This window comes from Sparus aurata, chromosome 12 (genome assembly GCF_900880675.1).
Source record: "Sparus aurata chromosome 12, fSpaAur1.1, whole genome shotgun sequence".
NCBI lineage: Eukaryota > Metazoa > Chordata > Actinopteri > Spariformes > Sparidae > Sparus > Sparus aurata.
The window spans coordinates 23,776,087-23,796,571 of NC_044198.1; the positions used below are offsets into that span (position 1 = coordinate 23,776,087).

General features: G+C 41.3%; 1 protein-coding gene across 32 annotated transcripts in view; it reads left to right on the forward strand.

Moving 5' to 3' along the window:
* Positions 1-18,888, forward strand: part of fnbp1b (formin binding protein 1b) — a 66,518-nt gene extending 47,630 nt beyond the window's left edge. For 3 of the 32 annotated variants that reach the window (XR_003986148.1, XR_003986152.1, XR_003986149.1), the window contains 10 exons: positions 38-226; positions 3,507-3,599; positions 5,651-5,665; positions 5,957-5,992; positions 9,036-9,145; positions 9,892-10,024; positions 10,424-10,545; positions 10,660-10,853; positions 12,085-13,286; positions 15,033-18,888. Coding sequence is in view for 7 of the 32 variants with exons in the window: in XM_030435193.1 (XP_030291053.1) it covers positions 38-226; positions 3,507-3,599; positions 5,651-5,665; positions 5,957-5,992; positions 9,036-9,145; positions 9,892-10,024; positions 10,424-10,545; positions 10,660-10,853; positions 12,085-12,243; positions 13,235-13,245 (1,062 nt within the window). In the remaining 25 variants the exon portion in view is untranslated. Of the gene's footprint in view, positions 1-37; positions 227-3,506; positions 3,600-5,650; positions 5,666-5,956; positions 5,993-9,035; positions 9,146-9,891; positions 10,025-10,423; positions 10,546-10,659; positions 10,854-12,084; positions 13,287-15,032 lie in introns of those variants that run through there. The other 29 variants (XR_003986155.1, XR_003986157.1, XR_003986169.1 and 26 more) reach the window with 27 other exon arrangements.
* The last annotated feature ends 1,597 nt before the right edge of the window (positions 18,889-20,485 follow it).

The window sequence follows — 20,485 nt, forward strand, 5'->3', positions numbered from 1 at the left end:
CCTCCTCTCCGTCACGGCTCCCTTCTCTTACTGGTAGCTTATGTCCCTGTTAACGTCCCCCCACCAGCCCCCACCTGCCCCCCCAGCCTCATCCCCGCCCTCACCCTCTGCTGTTCCCAACGACCCCCAGTCTCCCAAGCAGCACAAGGAGCCCCTCTCCCACCGCCTCAACGACTTCATGACCTCCAAACCCAAAATGCACTGCCTCCGGAGCCTGAGGCGAGGGGTAAGTGTGTGGTTGCCCGGCAAGCTTTGTGCACGTGTGTGTTTGTCTCGACACCTGTGTCTGAGCTGTGTACCTGCAACACTGTATGGGCGAAGTGATACAGAGGCCTCAAAGGTCACAATGCCTACATGGTATCCTAATATAGCAGGTGATTTAATAACACCTCTGTTACCAGTAACTGAATGTATTTACATGTAGGCAATGTGACCTCAGTTAGAAAACAACTCAGTTGATTAATTTGGACATTTTCCTGTTCAGAACTCCATTTAAAATTTGCTAAATTTTCACCTCCAGCAGTACAACGTGCTTCTAACCTTCACTCATACAGTGTTCAGCCTTTTTGCTTCTCTAGCATGCTTATGTAGCGCATAACTATGAATCCATGATACTTGTCTGACTCACAAGCAGTCTCTCCATCTCATACTTTCATCCTCCATATTAACTCTGTGCTCACAACAACCACAGTCCCCTCTCATCCACCTTCCCCCACTTTGACAGAAATTAGGAACAGCACTCTTGGCAGCAGCATGGAGACTGCAGTCGCTCCCTGCGCACTTCACTGCAGCCTCTGCTGGAGGCAGATTGTTTTTGTTTTGTTTCTTTTTGCACAAGAGGAGGGTTAAACCTCACAATATGAGCAAAGTAATGGGTCGTGGATGTGGCAGCAGGCTGACTGAGTCGCTCCATGTTTTCAAAGGCTTCCTGGAGGGTGGTTTTATCAGCACCAGCTCAGGATGCTGATGGGTGTCATCACCAGTTCCCTTTCTAGCATCCAGTGTGTGTGTTGTAATGGAGTTGCTGGACCGGTGCAGGTCATAGCACGCCTTCCTGTAATGCACTCGCAGCCTCCAGCTCTCCCTGACCTCAGGACTGGGCGGTAACTCACGTTTTCCTTCCGGACCCAGCAAATATAGCTTTTGTTTATACTCATATTTTGAAAGGGCAGCGGTTTCTCAAAGTAAAAACATTAAAATGAATTGGTGCTAACATGACGTCTGAAAAGAAGAAATAACAATGCGGTGTAGCAGCGCAGTGTGCGAGCGTATCGTAGAGGAAATGACTGAAGGTCGGCTGAAAAAAAGGGGAAGTGCGTGTCTTCTCTAGCGCCACACAGATCTAGCAGGAAGTGCACGTTTCTGAAAGCGGAAGTGCTGAAACAGCGTTTGAGAAGAGTGATAAAAAAATAACATAAAGAGTTAAATCAGTTGCATTGTCTTTGAGTCTACACAGATTAAAAAGATTGAAGTTTGACCTTACCGTAACATTTTGCAGAACAAGAATGATGTTTTTTTGGATGTATGAGAAGTTAGAAACTTTGTCAGAGTAGAAACCATAAACTGTACTCATTCTCATATCTCATGACAATACATTTAAGTATATTTCACCTCATTTGTCATGGCAGTAACCTGTTTATGTTTTTCTTGTATATAGATGTTGTTTTTCATTATATTTCCTTCTTTTTGGAGTAAGTCTCACATATATGATAGGTGACTCAGAGGAAACAGAAGGTGCATGGTTAATCCAGTAAAATAACATCAAGTCTTTTAGGGACACCAGCACCCGCTGCCTCACTGACACACAGACAGTTTGGGCAAATGCCTGTAAACAGCTGCTGGTAGAAGGTCAGGCCAATTCCTCAGCTCTTGCACAAACAGGCCTCCATCCATCTGCTCAAACAGAGCTAACTAGCAACACTTTATCCCCAGAGCTACAGTATCGTTTTGAGCAGAAAGGCTTATTTTTCACGGGTTATCTGCAGGGCACGGAAAGCTTTTAATTCCCTTGAAGAGTCTTGGTTTTAATTGACAAAATCCATCATTATTAAATGTGTTTGTGTCCGATTGCAGGAGATGCTGCACACATTGAATTAAAAGTGAGATTGTGCGAAAACAGATCGTTCACGTAGTAGGTTGTTCAAACCTTTCCCTGAGCTTCCAACAGTAGTACATTTTGGAAGTGCATTTTTCTCTATTGAGAACGTCTTAATTTTGTCCTGAGAAAGGACACTGTGACCGAATCGTCAAACTTTTCAAGAAACCTGTCAATGCACAGGTGAAAGGTGTGTGCACTCCATTATACTTTTGTATTTTGGCTGGTATACATCCATGTATTTATTTAAATCCTCAGAGAACACAGCGAGGTACAACACTCATTGACATGCTGCTAAGGTGCAGGCATACAATAAAGGAGATACAGCTAAAATTATTAAAGATGCTTGGAGGAAGCATTTAAGGAAGAATGCATGATTAAAACAGGTTAAAATGAAAGATATTGACGATGAGGCGAGTGAAAGAACTAAAGTCAACTAAATTTCAAACTTTCATGAAGGACAAAGTTACACAACAGATCTAACTCATCATGAAACAGGTATTCAGTTAAATTCTACCTGGTATTAAGAAGTCATACAACTTCAGTTAATCCTGCAGAAACCCTGTTAGCAAAATTTAACATGTATCGGATAAAAAGTTGCAAAGCCTACTTAAAGTATGTAAGTAATACCTGGGTGATCCAAAAATGGAAATTCAGTCATTGTCTACTCAACCTCATGCTGATGGAAAGTCAGGTTAAGTTTTGTAGCCAACAAAACATTTCTAAAGCTTTCAAGCAAAACACAGTAAATTGCTCCAAACAGGTCCCAAGAAGAATCTGTAAATTTTGCGATTCCAAATTGATTTGATATTTTTTTCTCCCAGTTTGTGCTGACAGGTTGTGAGCTAACACTTTAGCTTAGCAGCCACTGTCAAGATTTCAGCTTTTAGAGGAGTGTAAAGAACTCTGGGCTTCAGGATTCTTCTTTGATTCCCATCCTACTTCAGTAGTTTAGGAGAACGCCGTAACTCTGTCTGTGTGATGTTGGAAACGTTTTGTGGACTATGAAAACTTTACCCGACTTTCCATCGGCATGCAGGTGAGTTGGTAATGCCGAAACTTAAATTTTTGGGTGAACCTATCCTTTAAATCGAGAAAATACTGTTTTAATCCGCTCCCACCTCCTGCAAGCAGAACATAAAATCACATTAGGGATTAGTTGTGACTGTGGAGGTGGGGTGTTGTGTCTCTATGCACAGTGGCGGGATGTCTGTCCCTGCAGGAGAGTCTTTGTGTGCTGCACATTAGCTGTCTGATCCATCCACAGAGGCTGTGTATGTGCGTATGTGTTCTTTGTGGGCTGAAATAGAGGAAGCGTCTGTGTTTTGGGAGTTAAATTAAGGCCGTATACAGTATAAGAGCTTAAAGACGTCCGTGCTGTTTTCTGTGTTTTCTCTGACAACCACCACAGCAGCAATCCCCGCGCTCGCTCAGTTGTCACAAAGAGCTTATGAAGAGGACTCTGGGCCGACCCACATATGCTTTCGAAGCAAGGCAATATGTTGTAAGTGTGTGTGTGACGGGCGTGAGTACCAGCGGTGTGTGTGTGTGTGTGAGCAGGTACGAGGTGCGGATGAATATTGAATGTGTGATTGGTAAAAGCCATGTACAGCACATACAGTAGCCTCATTAATGATTATCAGCCATGTGACACATTCACAGAAAATGGTTCGTCACAGCGAACGAGGCTAAATGTCCTCACAGAGGAGGCTAGTGTCTGTGCCTGTCTCGGTATTGATCACATGGCTCTGACGCGTGTAGAATCGGGAGCGAATGATCGGAGAGGATGACGACTTCATCCCACATCACATGTTATCGGCTTGAAGTTTTGTTGTTGCTCGCGGCTGATTCAGGGCTTCCCCACCGAGCATCTAATGGGGGTCAATTCACAAAGTGTCACAAGCACCTGAGGCTGTGGGGGATCATGAGCGTGAGGATGCTTCTCATCCCAGCAATCACCCCCACCCTCCTCGCTAATTAAATCTCACCCTCAACTGGATGGAGTATTGGATGAGGTGTTGTCACACTTTGGGCGTGGGTTCAGACTACAGTACCCAGAATTCACCCCTCCAGGGCTTTCTTTGTGCTAGTGTGCCATACTGCAGCAGTGTTATCTGTCGTCAAGGGCTGTAATATACCTGTATATCTGTGTCTGTCTGGGTGGTTGGAAAGGGTTCAGGTAGATCTGTTGACCGGGTGTCACTTACACTGGGGACACTAAGACACTGATGACATGTCCCCACCACGTTTTCTCTCCACTAGCACCTGCTGAAAATGGCTGCTGCTGATTCTCGAGTGAAGTAATGGCAAACTTTTCAACCCAGGACCTAAATTATAACAGCTACAACATGTGCCGAAGTGTTACTGTTCATTAGATAATAGATGTGATCAGCAAAAACTTTATAAAATCTGAATTGGGTACATTAGATCAAGTGCGGCTCTCACGTGGCATCAGTGTAAAAGTGTAAATTAAATGAGTGTTTTTGAGCTCTGTTCGTGAAGCTTCACACGTAGAAGATGTAAGAATTATGCACTTGTGAGAGGGAGGATCACAAGGCATCATAGCGAGGACTTTGACGGGCCATTCCAGGTGGATGACTCGATTAGTGGACTAAAGTGAGTCGAGCTCCTCAGTGCACCGGCCTCTGAGCCTTTAACAGGATTACAAGTCATCTGCTCCAGCTCTACCAGCCAGCCAATGGTCGTTGACCTGCTCTCTACTGTTCTTTGTTTTTAAAGATATACCCATGTCCTCTCTAAAGTCAATCATCTAATTTTTTCCAAATAAGCTTTTTGAGCATCATTTTCTTTTGATATTTTGACTCCGCTTGCCTTTTAGCTCATGATTGCCCTTATTTGTTTTGGACTTTCCTTTAGCCACTTTCAGATGAATTTGTATTGAATTTTCTGTGCAACAAGTGAGTTTTGTTTTGGTTTTCACCGCGTGTCTCCAGCTTGTCTTGTGTACAGTATCTGCCTCCATGTCAACGTATGGATCTGCTGATGTGATACATGCTTTGGGCGCCCTCTGCTGTCACTTGCGTGTCATTGTAATGGCAGCAGAGAGGGACCATGAAGTAAAGGGTACATCCGTCCCTGTCGCGGCCCACTCTCCCTCTACTTCTCTCTTTACATTTATTTTCATCTGTCTCCCCTTCAATGTTTTCCTCATTCTTTACTCCATGCTTGTGCAGTAGGTTGGCCTTCTACGCCAACTTGTTTTCTCCTTTTTCATTAATCCATCATGTTAGAGATGTTAAACTTCACCACGCGAGAAAAGAGCGGAAGGGGTTTATAGCTGAAACTGTCGCTGAAAGCTTTTTTATGGCACGACCAGCATATAAATCCAAAATCCTTCAGACGTTTTTACCCTCTTTTCCTTAAATGGTGAAGTTTGGCAAAGCAAAGCGTCATCATAAAACACATGTCAACCTTTTCTGTTTGAAGGAAAAATGAAACGAATGGCCGCAATATTCTCCAGATGTTGACTTTTGTCTGTTGTCTCTTTCTCTCTCCCGCTCCTCGCCATTTCTCTCTCCTCTCCCCCCCATGAAGCTTTCTCTCAAGCTGGTAAGCATGACCGTATAACCGCACGACCATAGCGGCATGACCATAGCACGCATGTCACGTCCTCCCAGTAACACATTGTTAATAACGATCTGTACGCCGTTTTTGTTTTTGTTGTGCTCTTGGGTTTAAGTTTGTAATTTGATTTTTTTTTCCTAATTTAATTTGCTGTGACACAACGATGGACCTCAGACTCATGTCGTTGTCTCATTTACATGTCATTTTGTTGTTTGTGTTGTGGTTGTGTTCACGTCATGTCTCTCCCAAACTGTGTCTGTGGTCTCTATGGTGCAGATCACACTCAATTCCCACGTCCGGAATCTCATTGAGGTGATCAGATTTACTCTATGTTTTGTATGTCGTCTCGTAGTCTTGTCTCGTAGTCCTCCTTGTCTCGAAACAAATTTTACGTCCTTGTAACAAATACTAATCTGATCTTATGTAGCAGTTCCTCACTCATGTCCTCACACTGCATGCCGATTTGATTATTTTTATGGAATGCTGTCGTGTATGAATATCAACAATAGAATTATAATTTACTCAGAATACGACCCAGTATGAGTGTGATATTTTGGGATATAAACTTCTTTATTTTCTTGTGGAGACTTAATGAGAAGGTAGATACCACTTACAAATCTTTGTGCTAAATATGAAGCTACAGCCAGGAGAGGCTTAGCTTAGCATTAAAGTCAGCAACTTTTAGGTTGTGAACAATACAAGACATTAGATGACATCATCTTGGGCTTTTGTAGAATACTGATCAACATTTTTCACAATTTTCTGACATTTTATGGAGCAAGCAACTAATTATTGTTAGTTACAGACCTATTATAAAAGAAATGTAGCATTAAAGGCATGTACCTCTGCTAACAATCCAACATTGCAATGCATCAGCATTTAAAAATGTCAAGAAGACTGCTTTGAGACTATACACCTGCTAGCAACAATGCTAAATGATGATTGATAAGTGTCAGTGATATTTCTAAATGTTTAAAGAGTGAGTAGAAAGTTGCGGCTTCTGATTTACCTTCAGGCAGAGCCAGGCTAGCTGTTTCCCCCTACTTCCAGTCTTATGCTAAGCTAACAACAGTCTGTCAGGTAGCTTCATATTCAGCACATAGATGTGTTCTCTGCAAGATAGCAAATAAGCATATTTCCCAGAATATTGTCATTTAAATGAGAATTTTGCATGATTTTTGTATTTCCCTCCTCTATTAGGTTTTATAATTATTATGTAAATGCTAATATAAATATCAACGAATTTGTAAATCCATATCTATTCTAATTGTACCACAGTACAAACAACAAATGACCTAATGGCAACCCATAGTTTTAGTGTGTAATAGTATTATAATTGTGATTTTTGTCTTGGGGTACATAGAGAACGTCAACACTAATACATGACCTATATACTGTAACTTAATCAATGAGAATGAAGCATGATGCATGATGATTGATACGCCTTTTGCTTGTTGCATGCCCGGTAAGTGTTGCGTGCCGATACAGGGGAACAGGGTAAGGTTGCCATGGTAACCTAGTTGCTGTGTTTGGCCTGGCCCATGTGCAGTGAATCCTGACCTACAGTAGCTCCTGCAGTCATATCCCATGGTGCCGCTGTGACCCATCTCAATGAGATCCAATCAGGCCTTCACCTACTCAGTCAACGCAGGGCTTATGTCCTAATTGACAAGACTAATTAAACAGTGAAATAAGACAATCATATTAACTTTTGTGTTCATTAAAAAGGCAAGGACAGACACTATGGAGCCCAAAGAGTTTATTATTGAACTGATGAGTTATATGTATGTATGTATTTAATAAATACTTCTTCGCAAATTATTTTATCAGCCACCCTGAGGTCAAATTTTATAAAACTAAAGACATTCTTATCAGACTTAGCTGTAGGTTGTATCAGCTAATGTTAGCATGCTGCTAACATGCTAAACTAAGATGATGAACAAGGTAAACATCACACCTGCTCTACATTAGCATGAGGACACCTTGTTGCTTCAGTACAACCTCACAGACTTTGTCTTATTATACAATAACACTTTTAATGACAGTTGTCACCAATCCCTGCATCCTCACCTTTCAGCCAATCACATGCCTCCACCCCCTTCAACCTCTAGCAGCCTCATCGACCACCAGCTAGCCTGAAGGTTGTTGACTGGGATGACCACAGAAAAAGACTGCAGCTCTTTACTCTGCACGAAGTTGTGTGTCTTTCTCTGAAAAGACATTTTTAGAATCACACGTTTGTTTCTCTGAATTAACCACATAGCTCGGTTCGCCATTCACACCCTGGTTCTTCATCTAGATGCTGAGAAATAATCTAAACGCACAAAGCAAGCCAGCTAGTTAGCTTCATAGCATGTGCAGCATTGAAATCAAACAGCGAGGTTAGTTATTCAGAATAACTTGGTCATTGCTGATTCTCCAGGTAACAGAAGCAAATCGGCTAAATTCAGGAGCAGTTGTTGAGTCTGCAGGGAATGTCGGGGCCTGTGATTGTCTGAAAGGGCTGAAAGTGAAATTAAATAGAAAATGATACGATATAAACGTTCATTGTTGGTGCACAAAATAAATTAAAGAAATATAGAATAAAACAATTTAACCAAATAGCAAAAGCACACTGAGTAAAAACAAAAATGTTATTTTCTTTTAATATTAAAATGATGGACTTGGAGTGACACAAGGGCATGCAGATGTATAATTATGCATGTCATTTTGAACTCTTTGGGCTTCCATGCAGACCAGGTAGCGAGCCTCAGAATGCTGATACATTACGTCTTCAGAAAGTTTGAGAGATTGCCGAGAAGCATGACTCATCAGCTCAGTGCTACGGACTGGAAACTTCCTCATCAGGAAATACGACCCTTGGCAGGCCACAAAAACCTCAATTCAAAGAACACACAGTCCAGTTAGAGAACTGTCAGACTGCTTCAGACCCATTAGAGAGCTCACACTGAAACACTATATGAGCAAAAATAGGATGTAACAAGTATGTTATTACATTTCCGATGGCTTCACAGAGACCACTAGATTAGCCGCAGAGACTGAATAGGTGAAAAGGCCTCAAGTGTACGCGCAGACAAGCAACCCAGCTCTTACTGAGTGTATGCTAGAGAGCAGCTGCAGTATCTCCTCCTTCAGGTGAATTAGAGCAAAACAAGAGCTCCATCTGTGGGAGCCGTTATCCATTCAGTCACAGGGAGATACTGCACCTACCTAGAAAAACATCCCTCTTAAAACAGCAACACAACAAATTAATTACTGAGGTTGCTTCCCTTCTTCTTGTGGCTTCTCCGAGTCTCGTTCTCATTTTCGTTTTTTTCTTTTGTCTACCTCTCTTCTCCCCTTTGTGCTATCTCAGGGCTCCGGACCAGAAGACTTCAGCCACCTGCCGCCGGAACAAAGGAGGAAGAAGCTGCAGGGCAAGCTGGACGAGCTGAACAAGGACATTCAGAAAGAAATGGACCAGAGGTATCTTTTTGAGGTTCATTTTACTCGTTAGAAAGTCGGTTATAGTTGTCGTAGTCCACAAAATGTTCCAGGAGCCTTAAAAGCAAAACAACAACTGAAGTGGCCGGAGGCCTGTTTTCAAACGTAAAAAACAAAACAACATCCGGCATATTCAAAGTCTGTGGGAGCCACGAGATCGCTAATTGATTTTAATTCATTCACACTCTTTTTAAACCCGAAATCTTCACCGTAGCTGCTGAGATAAAAGTGTTCAGAATGATATACTAGTCTGTTATATGTGATAAGATATGTGCATACACGACCACACTTCACAGATCTCACACAACATCACTCTGGTCGACAGTGAAACTGAATACATGTTCAATCAATGAATTTACACGACTTTATTATGATATTATTATGATATCAATTTGGGTTTCTGAAGAGTTGGATTACGCTACAGTGAGGGTTTTGGCTCAAATAAGGGTGTTAATAACGTCTTTTTCAAATCAGTTTGGGTTGTCGGGGCTTCAGGATTCTTCTGTGTGGAGCTATTTTGTGTTTTTGTGGTTATTTTTTACTGTTTTAACACGCATCCCCAGCTACTTCAGTTGTTAAGGAAAATGCTGCAACCCTGTTTTTTCTGTGAAGCTCCAGAAATGTTTTGTGCGCTTTCCATCGACATGGGCGTGTGAAGATGATGACTGAATTTTCCCCTTATATGCACTCAAAAGACTTGTACTGACTTCAGCTCTGTTTTCTCACAGGGACGCTCTAACTAAGATGAAAGACGTGTACGTGAAGAACCCTCAGATGGGCGACCCGAACAGCGTCGACCCCCGGCTATCAGAAATAGGCCAGAACATCGAGAAGCTCCAGTTTGAAGTTCAGAAATTCGAGGTTGGTTGCGGTGCCAGTCTGAGCTCTCATGTCTGTGTGAATGTTAGTGTTGGCGAAGCTGTTTGGTTTATATAAGACAGTAAATAATGAGGAGTTCAAACACACGTCTCCAGCTGGGGTAGTTTCCAAAGAGGCCTGCCGCTCGGCCATATTAGGAGAAGACGTGATGCAGCTGCAGCGGCTGGCGGCATATTCGCACTCTGTGCAGGGAGTGAGGAGTCCCAGAACAATGTCCCGGTTTAACCCCGTAAATAAATAGGAGTGTAAGGCTGAAGAGTTTTTCCTGTGAAGGTCATCTGATTCCTCAACGCTTAAAATACATTTCAAGTCGTCGCACAGTAAAAAAGAAAAAAAGACGAGCTGCAGCACACACATACATAATAAATGTGTGTGTTTTAGGGCTGGTTAGCGGAGGTGGAGGAGAGGATGCCATCCAAGAGCGATACACACCGGAGAAGTGGACTCTATGAGACCCAGAACAGCACGACAGTGGGCAACAACTGCGCGCAGGACAGAGAGAGGTATGGTATACTCTGACAAACGAGCAAACGTTAGACCACAGAGCCGCTACACACGTCGTTCATTCGGAAGAAAACTATGTATGTTTTCACAGTATATTTACTGTGTGTGTGTTGGCCCTTGAGCAGCCCGGATGGCAGCTACACAGAGGAGCAGAATTCAGAGACTCAGGTCAAAGCCAACATCGCCCCTGCCCCCGCCCAGGCTCCCGCCCACCCCACATCCACCACGCCGGAGTTCGACGACGAGTTCGACGACGAGGAGGTCCTGCCCACCATCGGCACCTGCAAAGCCTTGTACCCATTTGAAGGTAAATCCAGTGTTGTAAACAGCAAGAATCAAACCCTGCACAGACATTTTGAATATATCAAAGAACACATGCCTGTAAGTTGTCAGGGATCTGACTGTGGATGCAGGGTGTAGGAACCTGATTACTCTGAATAAGGAGGAGGGTGTTGTCACCTTGATCAGGAAATGTGTGGAGGAGGAGAGTAGATGATCAATCAGTCCTGGAATTCAGTCATGACATCCAACACTAATCAGTGCTGCATGTGAAGACACTACTAAAGTTTTCAGTTTTGCCATATGAACGTTTAGTTGTACTGGTTGCTGGACAGAGATTGAATACATGGCACACCTTTGACAGTGTGAGGTAAAGGCATTGAGTATTGAACTCAGCCTATTCAAAGGATTTTAAGAGGCTGAATAGTTAAAACATCCAATATTTCACAAGAAGCAGTGAAGCATAAATAAGAGAAAAACAAGGAAATAAATGTTGTAAAAAATTGTTCAACTGTTTTTTTTTCCTTGATACTTTGATAACCTAACCCAATTCTGTTTTTAAAAAGGGACATTAATTAGCTTAGCTGCAGTTGTTCTGTTGTTTCACAGATTAAAAAAAATAAAAACATCTATTCATTGTATTTCAAGATAAGGCAAATACATTGGCAAACATAATGGAGTAAAAAAAAAAAGCAAATATATAAATAAATGAAAAATGAAAAGAAGAAAAGACACACAAAAAACAGCCATTTGCACTTAATTCAGTTTAATATCCAAGCATCAATTTGGATTTCATTCTGTTTCAAATGATTGTAAAAAATATGCAAAATTTTCCAAAACTTATCCAGTTTATTTTTAGTGAAACAACTTAGCTTTCAAGAGCAACATTAACGGACATTACCTTCAACCACTGAGAAATTCCACCGATCTATTGATTGCTCCATGAGCGGGCAATATACCTTTAGGCTTCAAGTAAACAAATATTTTGTTGTTCCACAGATTAAATGTGTCATGAACTACTGAGACTGATTGTGAGCATGTCATAGGATATTTAAAAACAGTTACGACTTCCTTCAGTCAGAGCTGACTACAGTCATATTTTGCGGGTTGATAAATTTGATATCCAAACTACTGTGGTATTATTTGTTTGCTTCCTCTTTACTTTCAGGAAATTTGATATACAAATCAGCCTTCACCTTCATAACATCAGTTCAAGGTAGTTTCCCCAGGCTTCATCCTCTCTTTCCCTGTCCTCGCAGGTCATAACGAGGGCACCATCGCCGTGGCAGAGGGCGAGCTGCTGTACGTCATAGAGGAGGACAAAGGAGACGGCTGGACGCGAGTGCGCAGGAACGAGGACGAGGAGGGATACGTCCCCACGTCCTACGTCGAGGTCTTTTTGGAAACAAATGCCAAAGGTGCTATGACATACATTTAACTCAGCAAGTGTGTTTCTCGTGCTGTGAGTGTACAAGTTCCCATTCACTGCTGTCAGAGTGGGGCAAGTTATGGAGACAAGATTGTTACTGGAGGCTCAGATAAGAGAAAAAAATCCACCCTACAAACAAACTGCAACACACTTCCTGTCTCAGATTTGTCCATCGTGCCTCATGACATTTGTGACGGTTTGTGTCCGATAGTGTGAGTCACTGAACACTGTTGTTGAGCTCTGAGCAAAATGTTTTAGGAAATGACACTGAATGCAAGCTGAGCTGCGCGGACGTGTAGTTCCTCACCTCCCATTCACTGCAGTGCCACCTAGTGGAAGTACAAATTAAAACACCCTCAGTCAAAGCTTAGCATGCCGGGACAAATCCTCCCCACTGACAGTGATCACATGTACAGGACATTTCATACACGCAGTACTCGATTCTTTTTTAAGTATTTCTTTTTAATGATTTTAAAATGTCAGATTGCTGTATTCCACTCAAATTAACGCGCTTTTTAATCGATATTTGAGTCAGTATGGTGATAAATCAGCCGAGTGAATGTATACGCACCACCCAAAGTGACGATGAACTCCAACAACAGTGACAACTTATTGTGTTTTGGTCACTTGTTGTTCCCCAACAAAAGAAAAAAAAAAAAAGCATGCTCCATGTGCAATCATGCAAATGTAATTTAAAACCTGCTGTAAAATATGAATACATATGAAAAAGATATTTTTGTAGGCTAAACCTGAAAAACAAGGAAATAAAAATTGCCCCTCTAAAAATGTTGCATGCTGTAGATTAATCATAGTGCTGTTACAACACGAAGAAGTTATTACTCTGCCCTGGTTTGGGGTAATTTTATAAAAATTGTTAATCAGATTAGTAACTAATAGCCCCCTTAAGATGTGTTTTCTTTTCTTTTATGATCAACTTTTTGATAATGATAGTGTTGGGCGGTTCTGGTCCTTTTTTCCAGGCCAGTGGTAAAAGGAATAAAGGACTGAGAATTAGCTGTTCTAAGCGATATGGTGAGACTGGGCTGAGATACGGAGCTGGACGTGACTTTGAAAGCTGTGTGGTTTCTTGCTAATGTTGCTTTTTTTTTTTTTTTTTGTTCACTGGAAGAGCATGGTCTGTGTTTGACCTCTGTGCCATTTCACCGCTACAATAAGACATTCTGTGCTACTTTTTACGAGATTGGCATCGAGTCAGAAATCATCTCTTTCATAACTCATTATATAAGCCTTTGTTTAACTTCCTTTCACACTTTTTAATCAGCTTCGATGGCTCGTTACTGGCACGGCATGAGGTTCTTATGTGCAGGATGTCTCTATAAATACACATTTCATGCCTCCTGTGATTGTTGTTGAGGAGCGAGTTGAAATGTGGTGCATGAGGCAGCGTTTGCGGGATTTCAAGTCTTGATCATGACGTGATTTCAGCATGTTGTGACGAAGTGAAGTGGCTGCATTTTGACGTGCATTCAAGCCAGATGAAAAGTGGAATAAACTGAAAGGTTCTTAGTTTGACAGAGACATCTTTGGGTTTCTGAAGGTCTGTCACACGTACAGTGCAGATTACATTCATGCCGACGCCACAGTTGTTGTCTGTCAGTTTCTAGGGGTGTCACGATTCTCCAAATGCACCAATCAGATTTTGATTTTAAGGTCATGATTGGATTCCATTTTCAGTATTATTTTCTCAGCAACGGACTGAGTCACTCCACGCCCAGAACAATCACTTCAACAATAACAACGTGAGCGTCCACACTGATGAACGATAATGATCTGTAAACGGTGGCGCCAAGCACACGCTACGTGCTCCAGCTGTGTTGGCGTGGATATTGATGACCTGCTACTGCCGTGCTCTGCAAAGTGAAACGGAAAAAAGAAAAAACCTCCAGAGGGATTTGGTTTCACGAAATTCTCCCAAAGACGAGGAGACAAAGAGAGAATCCAACATTCTGTTAGGAGTGTTTTCGTCTTTTGAAGGCAAATGTTATTCATATTTTTGGCTGCGTCAACATCACTTATCCTGGTGATCGTTTTCAAGGACATCAAAACAAACAGACTGTTTGGCATTATGTCTAATAATGTTTTTTATATGTGTAATTGGCAGCCTAATATAAGTTATATAAACCTTTAATTAGTTGGATAAACATCCAAGGCTGAGTTATTTGAGTAGACCATCTTAAGTGTTTCCTAAATGCCATCGATTGCTCACATAAAAGAGGTCGGCTACAAGGGGAAACTAATATAATGAGCACAAAATCAAGCTAATTGAATATGGAAGTTCCCAACTGTCGCTGTCGTTATAGTTGTGGTGTGGATTCTTTCTTCAGAGTTGTTGTTGTTGTCATCGTTCTTGGTGTCAAGTATCACCCAAACTTTGGAGATTAGAAAAGATAGAAATTCAGTTCTTTACGAATGTTGGTTTTCTCAAGTCTGTCCAGAGTAATCCCTCTACCCAAATAATTAAATAAAGGATCTCTGACAAAGGAAAATTAACCCAAAAGATTCAACACTTACTGCACCTGCCGATCAGTTGATCCTCTGTCTAGTGAAATTGAATTCCAATCAATTTTCAATATAAATCAAAAATCGTGACACCTCTAGTGGTTTGATATATGCTGTGACTTCTCTCTTCCTCCTCTCCATATCTGAATATTTGGGTTTTCTGTCTTTTCTTCCTTTAAAAGCTATCTAACTTTTCTTTTTGTCACTTTTTTCTTTTTTTGTTTGTTTGTATTTCCCCCTTTTTTTTTTGAATTGCAGATTCCTAAAAGTGCGAGGCTGGCTGAGGAATGGCAGGGCAAGCAGCCTCGGGGATGAAAACCACCACCGCGCTCGCAGAGTCAGAGAGAGAAAGCGAAAGACGACCAGAATCTAAAAGAAAAGAGAGAGAGAAAGACGGCCGATTATTTCAATTTTTCCAAAACCATTGCAAGAAAAAGATAGAAAAAAACAACGTACAAAGCGGTGTTGCGCTTCCTCTGCAGACGGTGTCAAGCAAGCGATAAGTGAAATCCATCTAAATTTTAGCGCTCATAACCTTTTTCCATTCTTAACACCCATACAGCAGTCACAACCACAGTATACAATTTGCTTCTCTGTTGTTTTTTAGCTTTGCTTTTCTTAATGTGACTAACTCCGCTTGCAACGCGCGCGGTCATGAACGTGGCTGTTGGCTTCCTCGCTCTGAACGCCCCACCCCCTTCCCCTTTCTTTGCCCCCCATCTTGCACACACACACACACAAACGACAGAGGGTGTGGTCAGAAACAGGACGGAGACCAGCCCGGAGCCTACGGACAAAAAGGCCGCCGACATCCAGCTATAAAAGAGAATCATCCAGGACTCATCCGACACGCGGGACTTTAAAAACCTCACGCTCACCCCTCCTACTAAAACTCCATGTTTTCATCCAACTGCAGGTGGAAGAAGTGAAGGTGCTAATCATTTTTCTGTATGTCAGGTGCTTCTGGTTTCTGCTGTGTGCACTCAAAAAAAAAAAAAAACATGCCTAAAAAGTATTTTAAATTGTCAACATGTATATTTACCATTTTATTTTATACAGAAGTTGAATGTAAAGTTTCACATTTAATGCAGAAGTTTTCCATCATGTTGAGTCGGTGTGATTAAATCGCAGACTTACACATAAACGTTGTGTTTTATTCAATTATTACGCACAAAAGTAAGAATATCATTTGTTTTGAAATGTTTAAAATCCTTTGTCGTATATTTTGTTGAGTTGTTCACTCGTCACCTCGTCCTTGAACTTTTGCGTTGTGGGAAAGAGAACTGAAAATCTCTCTCACAAGGAAAGCTGCTGGTATTAAAGTGATACTTCAGTAAAAGTATAAAGTATTATTCTTAAACGCTAATTTGAGTAGTTACAGTTTATTTTGTTGCTTTTATTATTACTTCCACTCCAGAGCATTTGTGCCTAAGTAACATCAGATAGTCGTTTTTTTAACTCCCACTAAATTCAACGCTAAACAGAGAATCTGGTTCCCTCGCTTCCAACCTGTTGCAGTCAGGCTGATAAATAGGAGTGAGGATAAATCTGTTTTCCCAAAAGTAAAAAATCTTCAATCTCTGATCTCTCTGATGTGATCTTTGGGTGTTTATTCCTCCGGTGGGTCCAACTCTACCTGAATCTCTCCTCCAGACCTGACTGGCTTTGACTTATAAGTGTTTTATTATTCAAGTATTATAGAAAAAATGATGCATCTCACGTAAGACGTATTCAGTCTCTTGTAATAAATCCAGTTAATACATTTTTACACATCGACTCAACTTTGCATTAAATGAGACTCTTGACATTTAACTGCGGTAATAAAATTTATGGAAAATTCCCATGTGATTAAAATACTTATTGTCGGTGTTTTGAGTGCGTGTGTGTGTATGTGTGTGTGTGTGTGTGATCTGAATGCTCGTAGGTGCGTCTTATTTTGAAGGTGTGTTGTGATGTCACCCCCCCCCCTCCTCACATCCAGGACCAGCTTGGAGGGGAGAAGAGGTGGATGATGGGTGCTCGCTGCACCTTCACTCATCCTACAACTTCTTGTCTTGTCACTGGTTGTCTGTTCCTCTCTCTGACCACACCCCCCTCCACCTGTCCCGACCCCGCCCACCACCACCACCACCACCTCCCCTCCTCCATCACCTCCACCCCACGGCCCCTCCCTCCTCAGGCGGCTCAGGCTCTCCCTCGGCTGCTTTGAGCACTTCCCCCCCCTTCGCGCTCTTTTTTTTTTTTTTTTTTTGCTCGGGGCGGGGGCCTCTCAGCGTTGTGGTGTTGCTGCATGCTTGCCCTGTCTTCCTCCACGCCTCGTCCCCCCCCTGCCGCCGCCATCCAAAGGAGGTGGCGGCGGCGGCGGCGGTGTTGGTGGTGGTGGTGGTGGTGTTCGGTCAGCTTACCCTCCTCTCTCCTCTTTGCCTCCAGCCTTCTCTGTTCAGTTAACCCTCATTGCCTGGTCGTACTGTTTGAATTAACCTGAATGCTACTGTTTGGGTTCAGTGCCTGTGGTTCTATTTTTTAATCTTATTTTATTTTATAATATCTCTTTTCTTCTGTCGGTTCAGAAAGCATGAGTTTTAACAGCGAGTGAGTGATCTCCTCCTCCTCCTCCTCCTCCCAGTGTTCCCCAGTTTAATCTCTAAACTGTCAGTAAAAAGGACGATAGGGACTCGTTTTCTGAAATGATCTTATGCATAGGTAGGTCATGGATGTCTCGTGCTTTTGTTTTTACTGTAAGGACACAGTACAGTATGTAAAAAATGTTAGTATTGTATGTTTTTGATCAGAGTGTCTAACGCAAAAAAAAGTTGTTGTTAGTTTGCAGTCGAATCACCGGTCCGAGCAACAGTTCACCCGAGAAAAACAAATAAACCTACGAAGAGTTACACCTTTTTTTTTCTTCTTTTTTTTTTTTTTTTAGGATGGTCCACTTTAACTGTTCTTCTGTATATGAAAATATACTGTGATGCCACATTTTCCTGTGAGTTTGTGACTGAAATGTGACCCAGAATCACCTGTCGCGGGCCTTAACTGTTTTGTTTTTTTAAAGAGGCAAAGATGACGGCGAGAGGATTAAGTGATTAAGATGTGATGATCGCAAAAAGAAAAAAAGAAGTTTGGGGGGCAAAATTGGAGAGTTTTTTTTATAATCAAGAGACTGTCAGACAAGAGGAATTATGTCCACTGATTTCCCCTTCACTCCTGCTCAACGGCACATAACGTACGTGATTTTAACATTTTTTTTTGTTTTATATTTGATGATGTTGAGATTCTTTTTCTTTCTTTTCTTTTCTGTTTTTGTTTTTTTAAAGCTGGAAATCTTTGTTGTAGGTTATTCTGAAAAAAAAAAAAAAAAATCCCTTAACTGCAAATATGAGTGAAGATAACATTGTTTTTTTGGGGGGGGGTGAAGCCATTTTTAAAATATTCATCTGACTGCATCATGTTCTGAGTGATGCAGCACAGATTTGTAAAAAAAAAAAAAGCCCCATGAGGTAAAAAATATAATATAATTAATGATTTCTGATGATTATGAATACAAATTGACTCGTCTTCGCCCATTCGGACTCCTGATGGAAGGAATGATCAAATCAAAAACCTTGAAAAAAAGAAAGTGAAATCATGTTTGCTCGTCGCCACCCGTCGCTCCGTACGTCAGGAGCTCAGACAACAAGCCACTTTTTTGTTTGTTCAACTGTTTCACGACAAGATAAATCCACCGCTTCGAGGGCTTTACTGCAGCCTTCCGCCTGCCAGCTCTCCGCAACAAGACCACTCAAAAAAAAAAAAACACAACCCTTTTTAGTCGAAGCCCCAGAATAACCCGCCTGTACAGTGGAAATGGCACGTTGGAATTAGAGAGAATATATATGAATATATAAATAAAAGTTTAAAAAGGAAAAACATCTATTTTAACTATTGAGAGTCTTACCATTACTTTATCTGCTTTGCAAAGTAAGACTTCTTTTTCCTTTGTGAGGTCTACCAAATGGTGTGTTTTGCACTTTTTCGTTTGTGTTCCGTTTGGTAGCCCGTTGCTTGTGGTTTTGGAGCACTGAATACTTTGTATTGTGTTTACTGTGCCAATTAAATATGCCTGGAAAGTTGATGTGTCACTGTGTCTTTGTTTTTCCTCCTCTCTGGGATTTTGAGATGCAAAAAATCAAGAGCCACAATCCCCACAGTGTCTAATAAGCAACCAGCAGCAACGTGAAAGCATGATAATCCATTTTAATTATTAATTCTGTGGTTAATCGCAACACGCTGTAGATGTGTGTGTGTGTGTGTGTGTGTGTGTGTGTGTGTGGGCCGATGGAGTCTGATGATAAAGATAAGCGGCTTAATTAAATGAAGATTACGCTCGACACAAATCGCCAGACTTTCTGTCTCTCTTGCAAACCGTATATCTCACAGCGAAATTAATTTATTATCCATTAATCTGTCGGTTCTGTTTCAGGAAAGTGTTTACGGAGTGTTCTGTACATGTAACTCCTTTTTCTTTTGTCCAAAACTTAAAGATATTCATCTTAAATAGAATAACGCAAAGAAGAAGCAGAACTTCAAACGTAAGAGGGCTGGAACCAGGAAGTGACATAATTCTTGATCCTAACAACACAAATAATAATAATAATAATAATAATGATAATAAGTTATTTAGTCTTTGCTCTGCCAAGGAGGTGATGTTGGTATTGTTATACAAAAAGTTTAAAGAAGAAAAAGAACTTTAAAATTGCAAGATTTGTGGACATTTCCTTAATTTCTCAGAATTATTTATGGATCTTGATGAAAAATTGCGTATTTATGTGGCTGCCATCTTGTGAGTGAGTGCAGAGGCGGGACTGTTGGGCCTTGGCGGAGGTATGCACTCTACTGCGTGCTCATTCTAGTTTTCAGTGTCAGTCTAAGTCCTGAGAGCCCAAAGTGGCGTCTTCAAATGTTTTTTTTTTTGTACAAAACTCATTCTCAATTTGAAATAACAAACAGCAAATATTGACATTTTTACCTATGTTGTTTGTTTTAACAACTCATTGATTAATTGGCTAATTATTTCACCTCTAGCAGTATCAATACACAGGCCTACCTGTTAAAAACACAAGTTTTTCACAGATTGAACACATTTCACAGATTTGATGAAACTTTGATATTTGCATTAATGTAAAGTCAAAATAACTGATGCACAAACAGCTTGTATACACACTTGTGTACAAAAACACATCAAATTTATACGTTTACTCAATAATTGTGTATGTAAATTAAAGGGAGACCTAAATAAACAGTTTTTCTAAGTACTAAACATATAGAAAATGTCTAGTTATATGTAGTTTCACCCAGTTAAAACACCTGAAGTCACTGTCACAGTCACAAATGATCTTGTCTAGTGTATCAATCAGCTGTAGTGGGAATATATTCCTCTACAAGGCTTTGGCAGCATGACATTTTATTGTTTAAACAGTCATGAAAGGCAGCCTGGGGGACTTTATTTTGAAGGCCTCACTTTGACAAGATCAGCTGTTTGAGTGAAGCTGCTCATCAGCTTGCAGTCCCTCTGTGGTCCATCAGATGGTGCTCATGTTCCACCAATCGCTCCACCTCCGGTACCTCAACAGAATCATCCAGGAGCTTCTCCTCCCTTCCTCCCTTCCTTCCTTTCTTTCTCTTTTTTTATTGCACTGTTTTTCACTGACAATGCGGCACTTCTTCAGGGG